The sequence below is a fragment of the Notolepis coatsorum genome (assembly GCF_963971535.1).
Source record: "Notolepis coatsorum genome assembly, chromosome: 18".
NCBI classification, from domain to species: Eukaryota; Metazoa; Chordata; class Actinopteri; order Aulopiformes; family Paralepididae; genus Notolepis; species Notolepis coatsorum.
Window position 1 is genome coordinate 101727959 of NC_140182.1, and position 27794 is coordinate 101755752.

At 45.3% G+C, this 27794-nt stretch overlaps 1 protein-coding gene across 1 annotated transcript in view; it reads right to left on the reverse strand.

The window, feature by feature from the left end:
- Positions 1-27253, reverse strand: part of LOC311245466 (pleckstrin homology domain-containing family A member 7-like) — a gene marked incomplete at its 5' end in the record, with an annotated part of 157694 nt that extends 130441 nt beyond the window's left edge. The window contains one exon of the mRNA XM_084335309.1: positions 27099-27253. Coding sequence (XP_084191435.1) covers positions 27099-27253 — 155 coding nt within the window. The remainder of the gene's footprint in view (positions 1-27098) is intronic.
- Between the last annotated feature and the right edge of the window lie 541 nt (positions 27254-27794).

Consider the following 27794-nt stretch of genomic DNA (forward strand, 5'->3'; position numbering starts at 1 on the left):
ATTTACCGCCTGCGCCACCAGAGATTGGACATTCTCTATTGATATACCAACGAATACTCTTTGCCATAAAAGTGCATACTATTTCAATTCATAAATGTAATTAAGTGATTAAGTGCTTGCTCTACACACCATTGCTGTGTAGTAATAAACGCATACTTCGACTTCGTACATTTGTGTTGGATCCGTTTCATCTACGTGAGAGTGTTTATCATAATATATTTATGCCGAGTACTGGGTGGCCGAATATTAAGTACAAAGGTAGTGGTAGTAAGTATCATATCTAGTAATACAGTCAGGGAATTGTACCCCTCAGTTACAATTGGTCCTTCGAGCCGGAGGGTAATTAGTGTAATATTAATATAGTGTTATTAATATTGAAATGGCCTATGATGAACACTCCACGAAACGATCCTCCTAACCAACGCCCGCAGCGCGAACGACGGCTCCCTCAGTACTTAGAGGCTTACGCTGTCAGTCAACAACCTAGTCTTCTACTAACAGTAAACGCGGTAAAACTAGAAAGTAAAAGTATGTCTAACCCCAACGCCCAGACTACCCCGACCATAGAGGCCCCTACGGGTTCTAATGTAACTGACCAAGTTCACGGTGGGGACCAGTGGGAACCAGACATGACTTCACACCCCGCCAGTACTGAAGAAGTAGTCCCCGATGAGTCCCGGGAGGAATACAACGCTACCGAGAGAGAACTCGGCACGGAAGAAGACGGGGAGAGCACCGTGGAGATAGAGCTCCAAGGCTCCGCAAGGAGTACCCCGAGGGAAGGCTCCCCTATACAACCGCCTTCTCCCAGCGAGGCAGAGAGGACCCTACAGCAGGCCTTCCTCATCAGCCTGAACGCCGCTGCTGAACGCGACCGACTGCAGATCCAGCAGCGGAGCGAAGAAGAGCATATACGTCTAGAAATAAGACGCATTCAGAGGGAAGAGAATGTGGCCCGAGACCGAGCAGACAGCCAGCGAGCAGCTGCTGGTGCTCTACGGGACGCAGAGCGCGACAGACAGCAAGCGCAAATAATAGAACAGCTGATCAGACGGACAACACCCTCTCCCTCCGCCAGAGGCTCCAGGAACTCGTCTAGACACACCTCCAGGGCGGCATCCCCTAGCTGAGTAAACAACCCTGAACTTGACCAACAGACGAGGTCTATACCCCCCACAGACCACCTCCCCCCACCGGTCCAAGCGAGACCTAGCAACCGGGAAGGAGCAGCATATCCTGTGGAGAGGCTAAACCAGAGACTACAAGCACTGGATGACCTAACTGAAGACGAAGAGGAAGAGGAGGAGAACCACGCCCGACGACAGCACAGTACTCTACCGGACCAGGAGGTCCGGTACAGCCCAGGCTATACTCCCGCGGAGCTGCGCTACAGACCCCCGACTCTATACCCGGGTGAGCACGACGCACGACCCGCACCGAGGAACAGCACCTGGACAAGCGGGCCATGGTACACCGCCAGTACCAGCCCATACCAAGGAGCGGGAGGAGACTCGCCTAGGAGGCCTCTCCCCCAACGCTCGCCGATGTATCCACAGTCAGCGTCATACATTGGCACGCCTATGGTACCCGACTTCACCCAAGAGAACCGGGCCCAGTATACAGAACTCCGCATGTGTCTGGAGACCATGTTGGTGGATGTATTGGATGAACGCCATAAATACGCCATCCTACTGAAGCACTTAAAGGTACCCCGCGCACATAATATAGCGCTCGCCTACGCGACTTCCACCACCCCATACACAGCAGCGCTGGTAGCATTGGACCAGAGGTATGGGCGCATATGGGATTACGTGATCCAGGAGATCCGACACATCGACCGCTTACCCCCAGCAATAGACAATCGAGCACTGGACGACCTGTCCATCAGAGTGCAGTCCCTGGTAGGGATGTTGGGAGCGCAGAGAGAGAAGGGGAGGCATGAACTTTACGCCAACTCAAATGTGGAAAGGATCTTGGAGAAGCTGCCGCCCGCTCGACAGGAGCGTTTTAGGCGGCAGAGAGACCACCGAGACCCGAATGGCCCCGAACCGAACCTCCTCGATCTAGCAGACTTCCTGGCGAGAGAAGTCAGCAGCCTACGGCTAGATACATTCGGACGGAGCACCCCTGGCTCCAGAGAAGGAACCAGACGACTAAATGATGGAAGAAGATCGGTGACTGTGATGCACCAATCGGAGTCAGTACCGAGCAGCAGGAGCCACAGTACCCCCTCCAGAACGGAGAAGTGGAAGATAGTGTGCCCCTACTGTGAGAAAGAACACTGGCTAGCGCAATGTGACTCCTTCCCCAAGCTGAACGCGGAGGAAGCAAGTCAATGGATAAAGTCCAACAAGCGCTGTTTTCGCTGTGCGCGCTCACACATGGCAGCCGAATGCCGCTTAAAGAAAAGGTGCACCAAGTGCGATGGAGCCCATCTGGACATACTTCACGACAGTAACAGACGGCGCCCTTCACCCGCACCATCCAGCAGCAAAGCGAGCGTCATGTACATCGATCCCGCCAGCAGCAGTGGAGCCCGAGTACTCCTAAAAGTAGTGCGTGTGACACTAAGCTACCAGAATAAAGTCCTGGACACTTACGCCGTCCTCGATGACGGGTCAGAGAAGACCCTTCTGCTCGCCTCCGCTGCGGCCCAGCTAGGGCTGCGGGGAAGCGAAACCCAAATGACAATTCGGACAATAAGACGAGATTTGAAGACGATAAAGGGCGAGAATGTCTCATTCTCTATCGCAGCAAGCGGCCAGCCTGAGCGACGGTACCAGATTACAGACGCTTTCACCAGCCAAGAAATAGGACTGTCGCGGTACACATACCCCGTCGCCAAGCTGATGGAGAAATATGTACATCTGCGCAAGTTACCGATCCCGCTCATAGACAATGCTATGCCGACCCTGTTGATAGGCTCCGACCATGCAGACCTCATTGTCCCGATAGACCGGGTTCATACCGGACCCCGAGGCTGTCCTGCAGTAGTCGAGACCCGTTTGGGATGGACTCTCCAAGGCCCGCTCGCCAAATCTCTCAACCGAAGTACAGCCACTAGATGTCTCCACTCCCGAGTCACAGAGGGAGAAACCGCACTCCTGCAACACGTAGAGCGGCTATGGACCTTGGAACAAATGCCCTTTAAGAACGGAAAGAAAGACATTCGCTCTAAAGATGACATTTACGCCATTCACCTCCTCGAGACAGGGACCAAGAGAGTCCCGGTCAACGGCGTGTTGAGATACGCCACGCCACTCCTGCGGCGAGAAGGAATGCCTACTTTCCACGCCAAGACAGACGCCACAGAACGGTACCTGCTGAACACGGAGCGGAGCTTAGCCATGAACCCCGCCCAAGAGAGTGTATACCGCGCTGAGATTGAGAAGCTCATCACAGCGGGACACGTCACAAAGATGGACATTAAAGAGGCTGACCAGACCACTGAATCGTGGTACGTGCCTCACCACAAGGTCCATCACAACGGTAAAGACCGCATAGTATTTAACTGCAGCTACCAGATCGGATCCCAAAATCTGAATAAAGAGTTACTGCCCTGCACTGTTACTCGGCGTTCTACTCCGCTTCCGCCAGGAAAGGGTGGCCATCAGCGGGGACATTAAAGGAATGTTCCTGCAGGTGAGATTAGTAGAGGAGGACAAGCCCCTGTTACGGTTCCTATGGAGAGAGAAGCCAGGAGATGAGCACCCAGCCATCTACCAATGGGAAGTCCTCCCCTTCGGAACGACGTGCAGCCCCTGCTGTGCTACATTTGCACTACAGAAACATGTAGCAGAGGACCCAGCAGCGGACGAAGAGGTCCGACACAGCGTAAAGAACAGCTTCTACGTAGACAACTGTCTACAAAGCCTTTCAACCCAGGAAGAAGCCGAGGCTCTCCTGATTAAACTCTGCGCCTCATTGATCAAAGGCGGCTTTGATCTCAGGCAGTGGGCCAGCAGCGATCCGCAAGTACTGCGCAGCCTCTCCTCCGAGGACAAGGCAGCCAGCAGCGAGACCTGGATGGCTACAATCCCGGGAGAAGCCCAGGAGATGACCCTGGGATTGGTGTGGCGATTCAAAACAGATTCGCTTCACTACAGACACAAGCCCCTGACTACGGAGCAGGGAAGGCCGGCGGCGGCGCCGACCACCAGACGGAGTGTGTACACAACACTCGCCCGACAATATGACCCGCTAGGATGTATTCTACCGTACACCACCAGGGCAAAAATGATTGTACGAGCATTGTGGGACAAGGACCAGGGCTGGGACGACCCCATTCCCGCACACCTTGCATCCACCTGGAGAGAGTGGGAGATGGAGCTCCACTCACTCCCAGGCGTTAATATGCGCCGAAGCTACTTCCCACCCACGGTGAGGCCAGAGACATGTAAAATGGACTTACACGTCTTCAGTGACGCCTCAGAGGTCGCATACGGATCAGTAGCCTACTTGCGGGCCCAAGAAGAGGGGGGAGAGATCTACACAGCATTTGTCCTCGCCCGCTCGAGAATAGCCCCACGCAAGCAACAATCTATCCCACGTCTAGAGCTCTGCGCAGCCCTAGCCGGAGCGCACCTAGCCACGCTCATCCAACGTGAGCTCACCATACCGGTGTCTAGAACAATCCTGTGGTCAGATTCCACGACAGTACTCGCCTGGATCAAATCGGACTCATGGAAGTACAAAGTCTTCGTGGGAGTCAGAGTCACCGAGATTCAAGACTTAACCGAAGAGTTAACCGGAGAAACAGAGTGGCGCTACGTTGATACAAAACAGAACCCAGCTGACGTCATCACCCGGGGAATGCCCCTAGATGACCTCACCCGTCGCAATGTCTACAGTGACGGCCCAGCATTCCTAAAGCTCCCGGAAGGAGAGTGGCCCACGCCTATCCCGAGGGAAGCCAGTCAGGAGGAGGCTGAGAACAAGAAGCCTGTGTTCTGTGGATTGAGCACTGTTATCTCCGCAGACCCCAACATAGATGATTGCACTACCATAGAGAGTGCACAACAAAGGACATTCCTGCGGCACCACCCGGAGTGTAAGTCCCCCGCTGAAATGTCAGCAGCTAACTACGAGGAAGCAGAATTGCTTCTACTGCAGCGAGCCCAGAGAGACTCGTTCCCCGATGAATTGGCCTGTCTACAGGGAGGAAAGCCCGTCCCATCCGACAGCAGATTAATTCATCTGGCCCCCGAGAGCGACGCTCATACCCTCATCAGAGTGGGTGGTCGCCTACGCAGAGCCCCCAATCTACCGGATGACATTAAATACCCGATCGTATTGGACAGCCGACACAAGGTCACAGAGCTGATTATAAAGAAATACGATGAGGATGTACATCACGCAGGAGCAGAAAGAGTCTTCGCGGAAATCAGACGTCGTTACTGGATCCTACAAGGAAGAGAGGCGGTCCGACGCTTCCAGCGAACATGTCTAGACTGCCGCAAGTGGCGCGCGCAGCCCAGCATACCAAGGATGGCTGACCTTCCTCCATGTCGCCTCCGAATCGGTGACAAGCCATTCCACTCAACGGGTATGGACTGCTTTGGCCCGCTGCACATAAAGAAAGGAAGAGGAACCGAGAAGCGGTGGGGTATTGTATTCAAATGCATGACCACCAGAGCGATACACATCGAGCTTCTCCCGACCATGAGCACAGACTCATTCCTTATGGCCTTCCGTAGATTCACATCACGGAAAGGAAGACCGTCTACACTATTGTCCGATCATGGGACAAACTTCAAAGGCGGCGAAAGAGAGCTGAGAGAGAGCTTCCAAGCTATGGGCCCAGAACTTAAGACCCACCTCGCTCCAGCACAGATTGACTTCCAATTCAACCCCCCAAACGCACCCCACTTCGGTGGTACTTGGGAACGGGAAGTGCGTTCCATAAAGACAGCCCTGTACGCAGTACTTGGGGCCCAGACTGTGGCGGAAGAAGTCCTAATGACAGTCCTCACGGAGATTGAGGGAGTATTGAACTCTAAGCCCCTCGGCTACGTCTCCAGCGATGTGGCGGATATCGACCCAGTTACCCCCAACACACTCCTGATGGGGCGGCTAGATCCCGCGTTACCCCAGACAATGTACCGGCCTGAAGAAGCGAACGGCCGACGAATGTGGAGGTACAGCCAAGTATTAGCCGACAAGTTTTGGAGCAGTTTCCTACTGCACTACCTACCGTCTCTACAGACCCGCCAGAAGTGGGTAAAGGAGAGAGACAATTTGACAGAAGGAACAGTCGTCATGATTATTGATCAATCACTGCCCAGAGCTATGTGGCCGGCCGGCCGCGTAAGCAAAGTGATCACCGGTGCCGACGGCAAGGTCCGAGCAGCTGAAGTGCTTGTCCAGGGTCGCACTTACACCCGTCCCGTGGCGAGGCTCATAGAACTGCCCCAACTCCCAGACACAATCGATGATGACCATGACCCCATAACCCTATGACTTTGTGAAGTTGACTGACCCCTACAGCAAACCCTTATGTGTAAATAGACAACGCGATTAATCTGTCTCTGCTTAACTGATTAGGTCTGGGACCAATCAGGGGGTGGCTGTTGTGAAGGGCCAGATTAAACCGAATATATATATTTATTTATATATATATATTTAATTGTATTTGTATATTCTCTAATATTCCCTGATATCCCTTGTATATTCCTTGTACAATATGCATTGAATATCCATTCTAGCCTACTGAACATCCCATAATAGTCTCCATTCTACTATTGGTCGAGACCTTGGTGCCAGGCTGCCATACCCCCCAGACCCAGTTCAAACGTACCGCTCAACATGTACGAACAAGTCCTAGTTCCGCGTAGGAATCTGGCTACCGCACCACTAACGGTACTATTTGTTCATAGTGCGTATATATACTGCGCTACTAAAGTAGGACTTCCTTTTCAGTCCAGTTTCTTACCCTCCAATAGAGTGACAGACGTAAAGCCTCCCCGCGACGCCACGTGTGGGAGTAAGGCCAAGTTCGGCCTACCATCGGTATTGAGACATCGTGTATATTAATATTTGAATAGTCATATTTGGCACTATATCGTCGAGTTGGACGTAGTCTATTAAGCTAATAATAGTCTATTAATATATAGTGCTTCGTGCGGTGAGAATACTACCGTAGTCAGTACCCCATCGTTTCGGGCAGAGAACTGGCTGCTTATCCAGGATGGTCGACCCCATGTGAGACTGCATCCGAGGAGCCCCAGAGCCGACGAGCGAGTGGACCTGTATTAGTGTTGTCACGATACTGGAATTTCGACTTCGATACGATACCTTGAAAAGTATCGATACTTCGATACCATTTCGATACCAAAAAAAAAAAATATATATATATATATTTTTTTTTTTTTTTTTTTTTTTTTAAACAAATTTAGCTTTTGTTGCTGGTTGATTCTCCTCAGCTTCGAGTCTGGTACTATAAGAGAAGATAAATATAACACTTTTAAAACCCTTTGTTTATCTTTAGATCACACATTTAAAAATAACTGTTCATCTCACTTCAATAATTTTTATTGCAAATGCAGAACATGGTATTTTCTCAAGCAGACAGATGTAAACACTGTAATCTGTGTTGCATGTACCTCACAAACTGAACAGTTAGTAACAGTTTTTATTTAAAGATAACGAGAGCAAGCGAGAGAGAGAGAGAGGTATCGGTAGATAGAGAGAGAGAGAGAGAGAGAGAGAGGTAGCGGTAGTAGATAGAGAGAGAGAGAGAGAGAGAGAGAGAGAGCGAGAGAGAGAGAGAGAGGTAGCGGTAGATAGAGAGAGAGAGAGAGAGAGAGAGAGAGAGAGAGAGAGAGAGAGAGAGAGAGAGCGAGAGAGAGGTAGCGGTAGAGAGAGAGAGAGCGAGAGAGAGGTAGCAGTAGATGGAGAGAGACAGAGAGAGACAGAGAGGCTATGCTCGGAGCATTTTAGTAATGTTACATTTTCAACAAGATTGCTGCTATTTAAACACTTGGTGGAAACGGGGTAACGTTAACCTTATGTCGACTGTAGTATTGTATGACCTCGACATAACGTTTACACGTTAACGTTACTCCGTTTCCAATGCAGTATTTATAACTGTGGCCAGCTAAGCTAAGGGAGCTAACTTTAGCTGGTAGCTGTAACGTTACAACGAAGCAGCTGTTGATATTATGCGCCATCAGTAGACAACGTATCATGTATTAAACTAGAGTTAATGGTTTAATGCTTCAGTCACAGTGACGTTGAAAGAGCAGCTGTCACGAACCTCTTTCATTTCTTTATGGAGATCGGCGCTGGCACTGCTATAACCGCTTGCAAATAGCATTGGGGCATTTGTAGCTTGTCCTTCGTTGTTTACTTGAAACCCGAAGTACCTCCAAACAGCACTTCTGCTGCTTTCTTTATCCACAAGCACAAGTTGCGGAGGCTCTGCATTTACCATCTTCAGCTAAAATGTTTGTTTACTAACTGAAGAAGACGGCTCTCTGTGACTCTGTGAGGGGGAGGGCTGGACTCGGAGGAGCCGGGGGGGCAAGCACGCTGAGCGCTCTGAACAGCGCGTCAACAACTTGCGGTAGAACACTCGCCAGCTGGTGGTACCGATACTGCAGAAAGTATCGGTACTTCGGGAAATGAGTATCGAAGCCTTTTTAAATATTCAGTATCGATATGTATCGATACTTCGATATTTTTGACAACACTAACCTGTATACCGGATTATTCTACCGACGACAGCCCGCCTTCCCAGGCACGGATTATGCTTTGTGTACAGTGATTATTCCATGGATAAAGACCCCCGACACTGCCGTGTGTTGGAACCCCCCCCCCCCCTGGAGAGGACGCAAGCTGAGGAGACGCTCTGCAAGACGAGGTCGCTTCACGTCTCTCCCCCGTGGACCGGAGAGAGCCGGCTCACAGAGAGTCCACCTGCTTTCATCTGTGGTCCAAGGATCGCTGGCGCACCGAGCTGCACAACTGTGGGTTCACCCAGGATACCCTTGGCCGGACGAGGCAGCCAGACTCTACCCCCCCCCCCTCCTACTCCTGTTGTCTTACAAGCGATTACCCCCCTTAGTGTATCCAGTCTTATAATCATTAAAGTATCATTGCTGTTATTCCTTAACTATTCCAGGTCGTATATTTACCGCCTGCGCCACCAGAGATTGGACATTCTCTATTGATATACCAACGAATACTCTTTGCCATAAAAGTGCATACTATTTCAATTCATAAATGTAATTAAGTGATTAAGTGCTTGCTCTACACACCATTGCTGTGTAGTAATAAACGCATACTTCGACTTCGTACATTTGTGTTGGATCCGTTTCATCTACGTGAGAGTGTTTATCATAATATATTTATGCCGAGTACTGGGTGGCCGAATATTAAGTACAAAGGTAGTGGTAGTAAGTATCATATCTAGTAATACAGTCAGGGAATTGTACCCCTCAGTTACACAAACAATTGTTAAGGGGCCCAGGGGGTGTAGACTGTTGTAGTTTGAGCTAATTTACACCATGCTCCAAAAAAAAAAAAAAAATCTGCCGAGCGATCTGGCGCGGGGAGCGGGGAGCGATCGATTCAAGGTGAGCGGGGAGCGAGCGGAGAGCGACTTGGGGGCGGGGTCAACATGATCGATTAGCGGAGCGGACCAAGCTTTAAAGAGCGAAGAGCGGATTTCTCGGCCGCGCCGATCCGCTCACGTGGTCTGGTGCCTGATGATAAAAAAGATATGTTTAATAATCTTATTAATCAGTTCTATGTTCCTTTGTGGGGTAAATGAACTTGATATAATTGATATTGTAAGTAAATTCAAAAACAAAACATCAACTGATATAAACTCCATTGACATGGTAATTATTAAAGAAGTAATTGAGTCTATTGTAAAACCTTTGACCTATATATGCAATCTGTCTTTTCAAAGAGGTGTTTTTCCTAATAATATGAAATCAGCAAAGGTAATACCAATATATAAAAATGGAGATAAACATCAAATGGACAATTATAGACCAGTGTCCCTACTTCCTAAATTTTTTAAAATATTAGAGAAATTATTTGTGAAACAACTGGATCTTTTCATTGGCAAATACAAAATACTGAGTGAACACCAGTATGGGTTTAGGGAAAATAGAACTACTACATATGCAGTGATGGAGATGGTAGAAGAAATAACTAAAGCAGTTGACAATGACAAGTGTTCTATTGGTATTGATATTGACCTACAGAGGGCTTTTGATACAATAGATCACAGCATATTAGTGAGAAAACTGGAGAAGTATGGGATACGAGGTATAGCTAACTCTTGGCTGAAGAGCTACTTGGAAAACAGACAGCAATGTGTGCAAATTAATGACACTGTGTCAGGATTTAGGAGGGTCACCTGTGGAGTACCCCAGGGATCTGTGATAGGTCCAAAACGTTTTATACTTTATATTAATGATATGTGCAATGTTGCTGAACTGTTAAAGTTTGTTATTTTTGCAGATGATACACATTTATATTGCTCAGGAAGTAATTTAAATGAACTTTTGTTTGATATTGAAAGAGAGCTTGAAACTCTCAAAACTTGGTTTGATGTTAATAAATTGTCTCTCAATATTAAGAAAACGAAATTTATGGTTTTTGGTAATCGAAAAGAAATAGAGGGGGAGATAGTTAAAAATATGTGATGTAAAAATAGAAAGAGTTTCTGAGATAACATTTCTAGGGGTAGTTATTGACCAGAAATTAACATGGAAACAACATGTTAACTATATTCAAGGAAAGATATCTAAGTCAGTAGCAATATTGTATAAATGTAAGGATATATTAAACTACAAAGCCTTGCACATAATTTACTGCTCACTTATACTTCCTTACATTTCTTACTGTGTGGAAGTATGGGGGTCGACATTTATAAATACAGTAAATCCAATAGTCGTACTGCAAAAGCGGGCCATTCGGAACCTTTTCAAGGCTGGTTACTATGAACACACAAATCCATTGTTTATAAAGTCTAATATTATGAAATTTTATGATTTGGTTTACTATAAAACTATGCAAATAATGTACAGAGCTAAAGCAAAGGTACTCCCAGATGGGGTGCAAAGGTTTTTTTCAATACATGAAAGAAAATATGATTTGAGAGATATTTGTAAATTTACTGTTCAAAAAGCTAAGAAAGGGATTAAAAGGAGGTGTATTTCTATTATTGGGGTTAACTTGTGGAACAACGCTGATATACAGTTAAGAATGAGTAATTCGAGTTTGGTTTTTAAGAAAAAGGTTTGTAAAGCTATTTTTTTTTTTATCCACTTTTTCTCCCATTTTCTATATTTTCTCCCATCCCAATTTCGTAACATCCAATTCAACCCTCCCCTGTCACGAACGCTGTTTCTTGCCTCCCACAAGCCGGCTGCAATGTGGACTAAGTCATACATAGCACAAGTCCCCTCCGGTACTTGAGGTAACAGCAGTCGCATCTTTTCACCTGCGCAGCTCGATCTCTCAGTGGCGAGGAGTAACGCGTGGTAGGCTCACGCTGCCCCCGACACTTCCTGATTCTACTGCGCAGGCGCACCAACCGACCTGTAGGAGTCGCTGTCCACAACGCCCGATCCCCACCCATCAGTTTCCCACCCCCTAATACGGCCAATGTGTATTAGTACGGACGACCAGCTAAACTGAAAGCAAATGTGGAGCGCTGGGCTCGAACAGGCAAGCCCAGCGTCTCCAGATTTCGTGGCGAGCGCCTTGCCCACTACGCCACGTAGCCGCCCTGATTTGTAAAGCTATTTTTGAAAACTACAAGGGTGAATAACACTGTTTTGTTTTCTTTTTTTTTTTTTTTTATACTGTTTTGGAATCTACATTTTTGTATTTTTTTGTAAAGCTAATTTTGAAAACTACAAGGGTGAATAATACTGTTTTGCTTGCTTTTTTTTCCTTAGAATACTGTTTGAGTCTAAATGTTTGTATTTTTTTGGTACGAATATAGGACAGGCACATATAAGCACTATGCTTCAGTCTGTACCTTTTCAGTCACTGTAAAAATCAAATATTGATAAATGATGGTGTATATTGTATTGTGTGAGATGATGACTGAAAAAATAAACTACTACAACTACATCATGGGGGACAGCACCCATGTCCTTAACCCCCAGTTCCGGACGCTCCGTCTCCCCAGGCGTTCTACCAACCGGGACAGTGATGATGACAATCATAGTGAAGGATTTGATGCCTTTTGAAGCTATGCTTTGAAGTAGCCTACTCTTGTATCAATTGATCTGACAACCATAGCATTTATTGTGCAGCTTGAATGAAAATCACCTGTTGATGCTATTTGGATAAGCTGCAGAGAGGGACATTGATAGGAGCCCACAACAGAAAAGGAGGAGAGCTATATGATGGAGGGGCCCTGTGTGTGTGTGCGTGCGTGCGGCCTCCAAATAGGAATCATAAAAGGTATAACACTACTGACTCAAGGAATGAGCTCAGAATTGGCAAAAATATTATATTAACACACAAATATTAACACAATATAACACTATGTACAGGCAAACCTTTGTCTATGTGGGCTCACAACTAAGTATAGTAATACATGGCTGATTGGCTGTGTGTGTGTGTGTGTGTGTGTGTGTGTGTGTGTGTGTGTGTGTGTGTGTGTGTGTGTGTGTGTGTGTGTGTGTGTGTGTGTGTGTGTGTGTGTGTGTGTGTGTGTGTGTGTGTGTGTGTGTGTGTGTGTGTGCGTGCGTGTGTGCGTGCGTGTGTGCGTGTGTGTGATTTGAAAGAAGTAGGTTGAAGTCAGTCCTCTGATAAAAATACTGGACTAATTTAAGAATATGCTCTTCCTCCTGAGAGGATGCACAAGTCCTCACTAGCTGAATGACTCCTGTAGCGTGTGTGTGTGTGTGTGTGTGTGTGTGTGTGTGTGTGTGTGTGTGTGTGTGTGTGTGTGTGTGTGTGTGTGTGTGTACATCCCCTGGGATCTTGTGATCCAGATTCTCCAATTTTCAGTCTCCACATAAGCTTGCTGTGCGCACGCACACGCACACGCACACGCACACACACACACACACGACTGGGTGCTCTCTTCTCACCACACCACCGCCATAAGACCTCACACCAATCCATCTCCCTGGCTAAGACATGTCAAGACAATGAGAAGAACTCAAAGAAATCAAAGAGCAACAGGTACGTCGCTGACAAGGCAGAAGATCAAAGATCAATTCTCATCACTCGCTGGATTTGATTGTTTCAAGCATCTCATCAACAAAGACCTGCTCTGGCAGCACCGGGTGTCAAGAGATGCAATTAACCAGAGACCCGTCTCCGTACATGAAGAAGGTATACTGAATATGAAAGTTTACTGGATATGAAGGTATACTGATTATTAAGGTATACCGAATATGAAGGTGTACCGAATATGTTGGTTTACTGTATCTCTCTTCCAGCCTCTCTTTGGCCTCGTCTCTCTTCCAGCCTCTCTCTTTGGCCTCGTCTCTCTTCCAGCCTCTCTCTTTGGCCTCGTCTCTCTTCCAGCCTCTCTTTGGCCTCGTCTCTCTTCCAGCCTCTCTTTGGCCTCGTCTCTCTTCCAGCCTCTCTCTTTGGCCTCGTCTCTCTTCCAGCCTCTCTCTTTGGCCTCGTCTCTCTTCCAGCCTCTCTCTTTGGCCTCGTCTCTCTTCCAGCCTCTCTCTTTGGCCTCGTCTCTCTTCCAGCCTCTCTCTTTGGCCTCGTCTCTCTTCCAGCCTCTCTCTTTGGCCTCGTCTCTCTTCCAGCCTCTCTTTGGCCTCGTCTCTCTTCCAGCCTCTCTTTGGCCTCGTCTATCTTCCAGCCTCTCTTTGGCCTCGTCTCTCTTCCAGCCTCTCTCTTTGGCCTCGTCTATCTTCCAGCCTCTCTTTGGCCTCGTCTATCTTCCAGCCTCTCTCTTTGGCCTCGTCTCTCTTCCAGCCTCTCTCTTTGGCCTCGTCTCTCTTCCAGCCTCTCTCTTTCAACCGCGTCTCTCTTCCAGCCTCTCTCTTTGGCCTCGGCTCTGCGTCGTACCCAGTTCTGCTGGAGGCACAGAACAGCCTGTCGTGACGAGAGTCATTATCTCCTCCACGACACGGCATAATTACCTCTGAAGAAAAACAACCCTCTTGTATGCTTTCCGAGCCTAATGTACAGTATTGTATGGGGAAAAAATGCAGCTGACTGCCCTCTTTTTTGGAATGCATTAGCGTAGAATTTCATTGTCCTACAATGAAGTGCCCTGTTTTTTTCCGATGTGGATTACACAAATGTTTCAATAGACTTAATGAGTCCGGTCCCGTAACTGTGTCCCTCAGAGGACGACCCTCAGTGACAGCGTTGAAGCACCACAACAACACCTGACCCGGCTCAGACCCAGAATATCTGCAGAAATCACTATTTCTCTTTTATGCGACAACCGAATTAAACCATTTGCATACATTGACAAAGGGGTTGAAAAAGACAGGTTCGGGTGCCAGGGTGGCGAACCACATACAGCGCTGCGTTATTTTTTTTATGCGATTAATTTGCGATTAATCACGAGTTAACTATGGACAATCATGCGATTAATCAGATTCAGTTCAGTTCAGTTATTTTTAGGGATGCTCGATATTGGCTTTTTTAATGATACCGATATACCGATATTGTCCAACTCTTCATTTCCGATACCAATATCAACCGATACCGATATATGCAGGGTTTCCCCCCCCCAAAAAACGGAATAATTTCAGGTAATTAACATTACATATCTCTTGTTGTGTAATTAACACAACATTATGCATACTTTGACAATAAATAAAATAATAATTTGTTCTTACTTGCTTGCCTGGGTAAATAAAGGTTAAATAAATGTAAAAAAAAATTAATAAAGAAATTTTGAAAACAGATACCGATATTTTCCGATATCACATTTTTATGCCAATATCGGCCGATAATATCTGTAGGCCGATAATATCGGACATCCCTAGTTATTTTTTATTTCAGGCTTTGGACACATAACAATGGTAATTCGATAAATCGCCAACGTTTTACCAGCTGCTATTGCAGCATTGTCCAATTGTCTGAAAAGGGCCAGGGAGAAGCACTAGGCTTGTCGGGCCCTACCCCTGAAGACTTATGTTTATTTTTTTTAAATGTTTTCATTTACATACATACATAGTACATACATATAGTACACATTACAGTACACACATATAGTACACATTACAATACACATTACAGTATAGTATACCTGCAGTATATAATAGTATATAGTACATAATAGTGTATATTATACAGCACATATATAATGTGATATGAGGTATATAGTACATGATATATACAATATAATATAGTACCATAATATAATAGTATATACTGCAAATATAGTTCAATATAATATACAAATTAATTATAATATGATTATATAATGTAAGTAAGGGATAATGTATAGCTACGAGGTCATTGTCGCAAAATAATTGACCGACAGAGTTTAAAATACCGAGCCGCCTCGGCGAGGTCAATTATTTTGCGATGATGACCGAGTATAGCTATACATTATCCTGCGTATTACATGGCTAACTTACTAACAATATACCTAATTATTACATGGCGTTTTCACATTCGCCGAAATGCTTGCTTGTGATTGGTCAATAGCCCCCCGACAGCGGTCATTATCAGACAATAATGACCGCTGTGGGACAATAATGACCGCTGTGCGCAGCTGTTCGCAATCAAGCCCACTGACACACACTGTTTCAGTGCAATTAGACACTGCCGGTGTTCTGCTGCCGGCGATGACAGGGGGCGGAGCCAGAACGCAGCCAGAACCAGTGTTGTGAGTCGATGTAAAATGAATTCGGTATATTGTTAGTAAGTTAGCCATGTAATAAGCGGGATAATGTATAGCTATACTCGATCATTGTCGCAAAATAATTGACCTTCACTGACGTTTAAAACACCTCGCCGAGGCGGCTCGGTATTTTAAACTCTGTCGGTCAATTATTTTGCGACAATGACCTCGTAGCTATACATTATCCCTTACTTCATTTGACAAATCGCAGTTGTTGACACACATTATTTTCAGGTTGGTTTTCATCACAGGTTTTTTGAAGTTAAGATTAAATATTTTAATCGATTGACAGCACTAATATATATATATATATATATATATATATATATATATATATATATATATATATATTATATATCAATTCAGAAGTGGATGAAAAGTGGTTGTCCTATCTAACCTATTCATTGAGAAATAATGCTCTTATTGAGAAAGAATTCTTTTATCAATAGAAATTATGCATACATTATTTTTCTTTTATAATTGTCTCTTATTTTAAGTCTGTTGGAATATTTTATTTTTATATTATGTCTTGTCATTATTATTATTGTTGTTGTCGATGTAATGTGATTTGTGTTATGTTATGTCAAAAAAAGAAACTGAATAAAAATGTGATCACAAAAAAAAAGAAATGATGCATACATCTTGTATTTTGTATTGATACAATTCTAAGTAAAGCATCCCGTAAACCCTGTGGTGAAAACGTTTTAAGACGAACTGTTTTAATGAGGCTTCAGTGTAGCTCGTTACCATAGACAATCACCCTATTTTGTGTTTTGTGACTACTGTAAGGAGGCTTTCAACATGGTGGTATCATACTGGTGCTATGATCATCCATAGTCATCATACTTTCACCTCCGCAACATTGCTCAAATCAGTCACTGCCTTTCCCCCCCTTGCACGCCTTCATCTCCTCCCGCCTGGACTATTGCAACTCCCTCCTCACTGGCATCACCTCCCGCTCCCTCCATAAACTGCAGATGGTCCAAAACTCAGCCGCACGCCTCCTCACTAACACCCGGTCCCGTGAACACATCACCCCTGTCCTCCACTCTCTCCACTGGCTCCCGATCAAACACTGCATAAACTTAAAAACACTACTCCTCACCTTCAAAGCCCTCCATAGCCTGCCCCCCCCCTACCTGACTGATCTCCTTCTTCCCTACCGCCCCACCCGTTCCATCCGGTCCTCCTCCACTGCCTCCCTCACTGTCCCGACATCCAAACTCAAAAACTTTGGTGATCGGGCCTTCTCTCGCACTGCACCCCGACTCTGGAACTCCCTCCATCAGTCCATCAGAGACTCCCCTACACTCTCCACCTTCAAAGCTCACCTCAAAACCCACCTGTTCTCCCTTGCCTTCAACCCCCCCCCCCCCCCCCCCCATCCAACCCGATTGATGTTTGTTTCTTTGTTTTTAATATGTTCCTAACTACTGTCAGCGACTTCGGGTCATTGAGAAGCGCTATATAAATAAAATGAATTATTTATTATTATAGATAATCCATAGAGAAAACTATTATACAGAGCATTTGTGTACAAGGGGGGGGGGGGGGGGGGGGGGGGGGGGGTTGGCCTCAACAAAGTATTGCCATTTTTGAGGCTTTTGCGACTCAGAAAGAAGAAACTCGTGGGCTGGCTACACATGTGTCGGAGCTAGCATGTGATAGTCTCCACCCTCCTGGACCGACGGTAGGGGGTAGAGTGCGTAACGACCAGGAAGGGGATTGGGAATTGGCATAACGACTAACGTTGGGATGGGAGAAAAACTGAAAAAGAAGGGGGAAAAAGATAATAAATAAATATTAAAAAAGTCAGTTGGGGCGGTTAGGTGGCGTAGCGGAGATTGCGTTCGTCACCAACCCCGGAGACGCTAGGATTCACCTGTTCGAATCCAGCTCACAGCTCCGGGGTTGTCACCAGCTTGGCTGGCCGTTCACACTAATACAATTGGCAGTATTAGAGGGTGGGAGAAGCTGGCGGGGTGGGTCCGGGTCGTTGTAAACAGCGACTCCTACAGTTCGGTCGGGGCGCCTGCTGAGCGCGGATGGGACCTGAGTGGGATAGTGTGATCCTTCCACACGCTACGCCCTCTCAGAGAATATCCGCGCTGCCAGGTGAAAAGTAGCGGTGATTGGCTGGACGTGTGTCGGAGGAAGCACGTGGTAGCCTCCACTCTCCCAGACCGACTGTGGGGGGTAAGTGCGCAGCGACCAGGAAGGGGATTGGGAATTGGCATACGACTAACATTGGGATGGGAGAAAATCGGAGGAAAATGGAGGGGGGATAAAGATAAAAAAATAAAAATAAAAAATCAGTTGGACGGTGAAAGTCAACAGTTCCCTGTTAATCAGAGGTGATTTGGGGAAGCAGGAGTGCTGAATGAGGAGGACTTGGTTCATTGCTTTAAGACCAAAAGACCGTAGACTTTAAAAACTCTAATGCAGCGGTTCTCAGGGAGGGGTCCTTAAAGAAGTTCCAGGGAGTCCAGTTTAATTTCACTATTCTATTCACTACAAGCCCAATGAGAGAATATAAGAGTGATTCACTACAAGCCCAGTGAGAGAATATAATATGGTCCTCGATGCAGCCAATACACATGTAACAAGCTACGATATGGTCCTTGATGCAGCCAATACACATGTAACACGCTACGATATGGTCCTTGATGCAGCCAATACACATGTAACACGCTACGATATGGTCCTTGATGCAGCCAATACACATGTAACACGCTATGTTATGGTCCTCGATGCAGCCAATACACATGTAACACGCTACGATATGGTCCTCGATGCAGCCAATACACATCAGTGTTTCCCCTACCATTGCCTTGGTGGGGCGGCCCGCCACGCTAACGGGACCCCCCGCCCCCCCTGAAAAAATAACTAAAAAATATTATAAATATATATATTTATTACATGGCGTTTTCACATTCGCCGAAATGCTTGCTTGTGATTGGTCAATAGCCCCCCGACAGCGGTCATTATTTTTCAATAATGACCGCTGTGGGACAATAATGACCGATGTGCGCAGCTGTTCGCAATCAAGCCCACATCAGTGCAGCAAATCAGACACACCTGCCGCGACTGCACTGACAGCGGAGTGTGTGTATTACAGCGGAGCCAGAACAGAGGCTGCCCGCGATAATAATAATCACTTTATTTGGGCTGACAGAGCCACAGAACAACTGCGATTTGTCAAATTAATTAGGTATATTGTTAGTAAGTTAGCCATGTAATAAGCGGGATAATGTATAGCTTTACTCGGTCATTGTCGCAAAATAATTGACCTTCACTGACGTTTAAAACACCTCGCCGAAGCGGCTCGGTATTTTAAACTACGTGTCGGTCAATTATTTTGCGACAATGACCTCGTAGCTATACATTATCCCTTACATATTTTTTTTATTATTTTTTTTTTATTAAAGTTTGCTTTAATCACAGTAACGTTGGCGAGCTAGCTAAATTATACATACATTGGTTTTCATAAATAAATCAATTCACTAAGACTTTAAAACGGAGTGCGGCACGGTCTACGGAGACGCAGAAAAAAACTACCAAATCCATTCCGAGAAAATCCTGTGGGAAACACTGTCCCTGTATTGTAAATAGTTCATATGTGTGTTGTCACTACTGTATGTACAATTGTAAATAAGTTAATTTAAGTGTTAATATTTATTTACCCAATTTATTTGCAATCGTTTCATTTCAGCTCAGTGTAGAGAAATGCACCGATACTAACAACCGCCTTACTGCGCGCGTCTATGACGACACTGTTGACACCACGTATCTGTGACACACGCGCCCCGCGACAACACTAGTAGTTTTGGGGGGCCTACCCCCCCTGGAAAAAATCCTAGGGGAAACACTGCACATACAACACACTATGGTCCTCGATGCCAATACACATAAAACACACTTTTATATGGTCCTCGATGCCAATACACATACAACACACTACGATATGGTCCTCGATGCAGCCATACGACTGTAACCTCTAGTCTACGTTATGATACACAGTAACCATGCCCTGCATCACCAAGCCATACTACTGTATCATAAAGTAGTACAGCAACGGTGTAAAGTAAAGTAAAGTGTCGCAATTTCAACGAACAGTTATGCTGCAGTTACAGACAAAGGTGGGGTCGTTGAGGGACGGACCAGGGAGAGCCATCCCCTCATCTGAAGTCAGCAGTGGGGTTGTTGAGGGACCGACCAGGGGGGGCCATCCCCTCATCTGTTTTCTATCCTGGTTCACTGCCACTACATGAGAAAGGGAGGATTGCGGCTACTGTATATTATGTGCTACAATACACTCCCAGGAGAGTCACGAAACTAGTCCCTCACCGTATATGTGCTACAATACACTCCCAGGAGAGTCACGAAACTAGTCCCTCACCGTATATGTGCTACAATACACTCCCAGGAGAGTCACGAAACTAGTCCCTCACCGTATATGTGCTACAATACACTCCCAGGAGAGTCACGAAACTAGTCCCTCACCGTATATGTGCTACAATACACTCCCAGGAGAGTCACGAAACTAGTCCCTCACCGTATATGTGCTACAATACACTCCCAGGAGAGTCACGAAACTAGTCCCTCACCGTATATGTGCTACAATACACTCCCAGGAGCGTCACAACGATCGCCACTAACCCGATTCAGCCGAACACACTGTCCTTGGTGACAGCCAGCAGCGGCAGGACTCATTTCACTGCCTGAATACCAAACAGACCAGAGCCGATGGACAGATAGACCTTTAGACTGATGTCCTCCCAGGAATATCCTGTGACTGTCGGAATCAATATGGAGAAATGAGCCACTGACTTGAGGTCGTCGACCTCCACAGGAAACAAGACAAGACTACAGTCGGCACTTTGTTGAACTGTTGAGCGACGTAAACAAACGTGACATTTAACCAGGTTAAACAAGTTCCCGCTTCTCTCTTCAATGATTAATTCAACGTTACCTTGAGTTAGTTGGACAGATAAATACAAGCTCTGAAGGAGGAGGAATGAAAGAAAACAGTGTCTTTTTTGCATTTAGAAAAAACAGTCATAATGTGCAACGTGACGTCGTAGGAACGCCAGCTAAATCCTCCTTCTGAATAATTGACTAATCCTGCATTCAGGTGGCATCGGGTATATCGGACGGACGAGTTTCCGACACAGAAACATCACATGGAAATTAGCTTCTGCTAAATCTGGTGTAAACATATGCAGGGCTGTACGCTGCGATGATCTCGTCGCAAATTGCCCCTTTAATTGGCCGTTGCGATTGGTAAATAATATTTGGGGGCGGGCTTGCGAGTAGGGATTTCAAGCCTTGCATTCGCATTTCACTCCTAAATGATCCAAGGTGTGTGATGACGCTGAGCACTCAGGTATGATCAGCGGGGAAAATCAACTGAGCACTCACTCTGATAGACTGGCTGACTGTCTGATTTAGCTATGAAGAAAAGTAAAGTTAGTAGTAGGGATGGGAATCGATGGTTCCTAACTGGGTTTTGGCCATATGCTCCCGAAATTCTCCCGCTGTTTGGCTGCTTCTATGTGCAGTGAAAACTACTCGAAATGCTTTAGAACCTAGTCATTGATTTAGTTCAGGGTTAGCCGCGGAGCTAACGCTAGCTAACGTGAGCTAATCAAGCTCACAGAGAGAGATAAACAGCTGACAGCAGGTAGTACAGGTACAAATACAATAAAACAAGGGGTGGGGGCTGTTGTGTAAACCTTGTGTCGTGTCAATCTGGTCCACACGTTACTCGTTCATATCTCAGCCCGTGCTGAGATATGCCCATTCCGCGGTCTGTTAATAAAGTTTTCAATCAGACAGATGTATGGAAAGGCTTTTATTATAACATTCGTTGAGGTAAAATCATTATGCCTCATTTAGTCATCCTGCAGAGCACTGGTCTCCTACTCGTGGGCCGCGGGGAGCTAATGTTAGTAGCTTTGTTGTTGTCAACACACAGGGCATTCAGGAAGTCAAAAACTAATGCGCTTGCCGATTGGTGCTAAGAACAGCAGGGCGGGTGCAAGCGTTGTGACGTAATTGGCAGACTCTACTGTCAATCAAAATTATTCTGTTTTCCGTCAGAATGAATGAATGAGAACTTTATTAACAGATTGCATAATGGGTACAATACAGTACAGGAGGATGAAGACCAGAGAAAGACTTTCGGCTTTTTTACATAAGGGTCCTCCATTTTCAATTCATCAAAACATTTAGAGACATACAAATATACAGTAGTTTCATAAAAATGCTAAAATGCTATTGATTGATTGATTGATTTAAAACTTTATTAACATATTGCAGAATGGGTACAGTACAGCTCAATACATACAATTGTTAAGGGGATGCAGACCAGAGAAAGACTTTTGTCTTGTTTACATCAGGGTCCCCCATTTTCAATTCATCATATTTCATATCTAAATCATATAATATCTCATTGCTAAATATATGCAATATATAATCTAATAATCCAATAATCTAAATCTAATATATAATATAAAAATGCTAAATGCATGGGTATTTTATTTTGTCTTTAATGTTAGCTTGCAAACTCATACTGTCTTGGTAAGCCTCATAATGAATTGTTTGGGGTAAAAAAGAAAAACATCGTGATGTGTATTGTGTATCGCCGAAAGGTCAGAAAATATCGTGATATCATATTTAGGCCATATCGCCCAGCCCTAGTTGGTTCATTATAAAAGATACAAACCTGACAACAAAAGCACTTAAATGTTAAATAAAAGGACCACAGTAATGAGGCAGGAGGAACATATTTTTTTGCACTATAATGGTAAAATTGTTATTTAAAAATGTGCCCCTAAAACATATTTTTTGCCTCTAAATTTCTAATTTAGGGGCAAGTGTGCCCCTAGTGAAAAAGCTTAGCGTACAGCCCTGATATGTTCATGTAACAATGATTACCTCTTTCTCTGCCACGCTGGGAACGGGATATGACTGTGCTGCCACGCATTAAACCAATGGAGTCGCTCACCTTGTTTGCAGGGCTATAACTATATATATATATATTATAGCTATAGATGCAATACTATGGCCCATTTGACATCGAGTATATATCGTTCAAGATGTGAAAAAGGAATAATTCTTCCATCCATACATTCCTGTTTTATACCGTGGTGAATATAAGTATGGTTTTAGAGCGGTTTAGGGTAATTCCTGGGAGGCTAGGCCGCGACGCATATTATACTTAATCCATTGGCATTTCGTCCCTATACTCTGCTTTGGTCACATCACATTCAGCATGCCCTCAGCAGGGTATATCTGCGGCTCTGCAGATATACCCTACTCCCTCAGCTAGCCCCTTTCGTGACTGAGATGCAAGCCGGGGCTCGAATACGCATCGAATCAATGTTATAAGACATTAATATCAGGAGCTATCTGTAGCTACTGCTAGCCGGCTAGATAACGTTAAGACAACGCCTCAGTGAACTATTTAGTTTAATGGGACATTTCATTTTGAACAGTGAGCTAACGTGAGCTAACGTGAGCTAACATGCACTACTAGACTATTGCTGGAGCATTTGTTGATATCAGGAGCTATCAGTAGCTAGCTGGCTAGATACCGTTAGACAATGCCTCATGTATTAAACTAAAAGTGAATAGTTGACTGGGTAATTGTTTAAACAGTAACGGTAGCTAACGTTAGCTCACAGAGGTTGCATGCACTAGAGCAGACTATTGTCGGAGCTTGTTTACACGGGTAAGGGAGGGGCAGGAGGAGGAGCGGCAGTTTGCAGGTGTCTGAGACAGAAGTCAGCGAGTGAGATCTCCGCTAAGAATTGGATCATGTTTTTCGATCGGTTTTCACGATCGGCGAAAATAAAGCATTATCAAAATTCACCGATCTCATATTTATACTGAATATCGGCCGATACCGATCGCTGGCCGATCGATCGGGGCATCCCTAGTTAAATTGCTCTTACCTGTGGCCGGTGAGATTCCAAAAAGAATATTCCAATTATTTGATTGCCATCTGGTAGATCGTATGTCCATTTGGGCCACGACATAACCCACCACAGCATAATGAATCGGGGGTCACGAAAACTATTCAATGCGATCGGGTAAAGCCCTCTGTCCAGGTTACTAGAAAAGTCCGCCCGGAGGAATTTCATCGACACACAGCCCCATACACAGAGTCTCAAAGGGAGTGCAACATCGGCCGCATACCACCAGGTGGCGGTATTGGACTTCTATGGTTACACAGGCTCCCTGGATGGATAACGATTGGAAATAGCGAATAAAAGAAATAACGTATATATACGTGGTTGGCATTCAACGATTGGCGGACAAACACGTATTAAATCGTTGTTGGCAGGGAATGAGTTAATGTAAATGCACATTGTCTATAAATTAAAAAAAAATAAAAAATTGTTCAATTACTATAAAAAAACAATAAAAAGTGGAAAGAATCACATTCAGTAGAAACATTTATATAATGAACTAACCAAGGAGGAAATGTTTTCATTCCTGTGTATCCGTTTGTCTGTCTGTAAACAAGATATCACAAAATGTGCTTCCATGCAATACGGTGGTGAGAAGCTTCTGAGCAATTATGCTTGAAATAATTCGAGGCCATCTGGTGGGACCATCACTGAGAAATGACACTTATGATATGTCTCTGTTTTGTTTATCAGTTTCTGGTGTCTTTGTTGTGTGTCGTTTCTGTCACTGCTATTTTTGGTATTGAGTAAAGGTAATGTTTTGTAAGGCATTAAGGGTAATGTTTTTTTTGTTAGAGAATAGCCTAATGTTGTTTTGATACAATGACGGAGTCTAATTTATTCACCACCATGCATAACATGTATGATCCATGTGTTGTTATTGTGTATAAAGACAGAAAAAATATATATCTATCTATCTATGATTTTGTTCCAATAGAGATTTGGGGGTATTGTGTTTATCTAAAAGTGTATTTGTGCATAGGAGATGTGGTGCCTGTCACTGCCATGAAAGTTGACAAAAGTGAAAGATTAGGGACATCTCTTAGGGTAAGTGAAATTGGACATGTTTTTTTCGTTACAGACCTCTCCGACTATGTAGGGTAAATTCTCCGTGCAGCTACACAGGACCCTTTGTGAGAAGACAACAGCTGATATACAAGCAGACTCCCACAGGGTCCCGAATCAGGACTAGTGAATAACACGCTCTAGATATAGACTTTACACAATATTTACACGTAAAAGCCCAAAGGTTAAAACATCTTTATCCATCCTTAGATATCTCCCACACAATACAAAAAACACTGCTTTGATAAAAGAACAATATCATCAGAGGTAATTTACATTGATATCCAATGCTCATATTAAAAAGGGGACATTTCTTGTGGTTGCAGTGACATTTTTTATTTCAAGCTACTCCTCCTCCAAAACGGTTACACCGGAGTGTAGCTAATCAAACAGCGCTGTGAGGCCTCGTACTTCAGCCTCTCGACGTGGCTTGCATATTTACCATATTCAATGCTACAAATGCAAAGGAGCGCTACTTGGGTTTCGATGCGACTCCCGTCCACAGGTGTTTTGCATTTCAAATGCATTCTCTGTGTGTGTGTGTGTGTGTGTGTGTGTGTGTGTGGTGTGTGGTGTGTGGTGTGTGGTGTGTGGTGTGTGTGTGTGTGTGTGTGTGTGTGTGTGTGTGTGTGGTGTGTGGTGTGTGGTGTGTGGTGTGTGGTGTGTGTGTGTGTGTGTGTGTGTGTGTGTAAGCCCACGCGGACATTCAGACTCTGCAGATTCAATCTGGCCCGAGTCATCGCAGGGCTCTCACTTTGTTTCCAGCGGTGGAAAACATCCATTCATTGGTGAAGCCTTTTGTTCGAGAACCTTTTACCTCAAACTGTTGACAACATTGAAAATGCAATTTACATGTTACTGCATTTGGATTTGTGCCAGACTGAAACTCTCGCCATTATTTTCTCATAATCTATACCGCAATCCCCCCCCCCCCCCCCATCAAAATGGCAATTTAACATAGTCAATACTTTTTTAGAGCATATTATGTCCCCCCGTGTCTGCCCTACCTATTTAGCCCTGTCAAGAGTCCCATGGCAAGAGGCTATCCACCCTTTTTTATGGGATGACTGGTCGAGATCTTCTGCGAAAGTGCTGAGCGTGCTAGCAAAGCTGTTGTATGCCTCTTGTCAGCCTATATTAAGTCAGTGTTTGCTTCCAGGCGGCAGTCGGTGTGAAAGTGTTTGTGTATGTGTACTTGTATATTCCTAAGTGGACAGTTAAATCCCCATAAAGCAGTCAGACACACACACAGCCCCTACTCTATACCATACAGCTTGATGAAAAACATGGTACAACAGCACAACACCTCAAAGCAAAGGGAGCATGAAAGAACACACTGTAATCCACTTCAAGATCCTCAGGATCAATAGAGCCAGAGAGAAGAACATGGCAATCTCTGTTCGAAGGATTTTATGCACTTTGCTGTTCCCAATGTTCCGACAGAAATGGGAAAGAAAGCTTTTAGGTTTTCCGCACCTACTGCATGGAACAATCTCCAGTCCGAGCTGAAGATTCAAAGCTTGGTGGTAACACTGAATGTATTTAAGGCTATGGTGAAGCCTATTGTAACCACGTTTTCTGTGTGCAAATGTTTTATCTGACCATTTCGTAACGTTACTTTTATCTGTAATGTCTATGTGTGTATGTTGAAACTTTGTGTTGCTGCTATTCTTGGCCAGGTCTTTTGTAAAAGAGATCCTGGATCTCAATTGGGACAAACCTGGTTAAATAAAGGCAAAATAAAAATAAATAAAAGCACTAGTCCACACAAGAGCCAAAGTAACAAGAGCCAGTGTCTGGAGATCTGCACTTGTCGTTACTCTGGGGGGCACTTATGGAAAAAACACATATCCTAAAGCTGTCAACCGTTTTGGGCAGATTTGTTTAGTTTGACAGTTAATAGTTAATCTGAGTTAAGAGTTTGAATATGTCCCCTAGTGATGTCACTGTACAGTAGGACACTGAATCCTTGTGTTGTGTTAATTACAGCTCAATGAAATGATGGGTAGATGAAAAAAATAGCAATATCTATTTGCAATCCCTATTTCATCTACATAAATTCACTGATTACGACAACACATAATAAAACTCATAATAATGAACTCTCAATAACTGCCAAACTTAAATTAATGTGTACAAAACTGTTTACAGTTTTGCGATATGAGGGAGAATATGTGATTAATAAAGCAGCATTCAGGTTTTTTTTTTTGGTGACGTGCCTCTTTAAATCCCCCCCACGGTGTGTTTACCTTGCACCACGCATCAGTTCCCACGTTGTGGATTTATGTCGGTCAAGCCCGGCAACTGCCTTGGCTCTCCTTGGCCACGTGGCGTAGCGCTTCACAGGAACCAGCTCGTGCCCAGAGTCCGGGTCGAGGTGGAAGCAGCTGCTTAAGTTGCCCATCCTTCCCACAGCGGCACACAGGCTGTGCACCAGGAGGACCGGGCGGGTTCTCCAGCCGACTCCGTCCGATCCACCATGCGCACTCGCTCCGCCGCGCTCACTGGAATCTTCTATTTCCGGCACGTTTGCCCTTCTGCTCCGGGTCTAACGCTCTCCGTCCCTCTCTCCGTCCTCTCTCTGTCCTCTCTCTCCTCACTCCATCCCTTTGCTCTGCACTCTGTCCTACGTCGTATCAGCCCTTCCTCTCCGTCCTCTCTCTCCTCACTCCATCCCTCTCCTCTCTGTGCCTCCATCCTCCCTGGTGCTCCTCACATGTTTCCCTCTCTCTCTCTCTCTCTCTCTCTCTCTCTCTCTCTCTCTCTCTCTCTCTCTCTCTCTCTCTGTTGTAGCCTGATGATATGTGTCTTTACTACGACAGAACGTCTACTGTCTCCCCGCGGATGGCCAGACGTTTGGGGCCACAACATACAGTAGTATCAGCCATCTCATGGTCTCTCTCTCTCTCTCGGTGTCCTTCAATCCCTTCTTTGTGCGTGTCCTC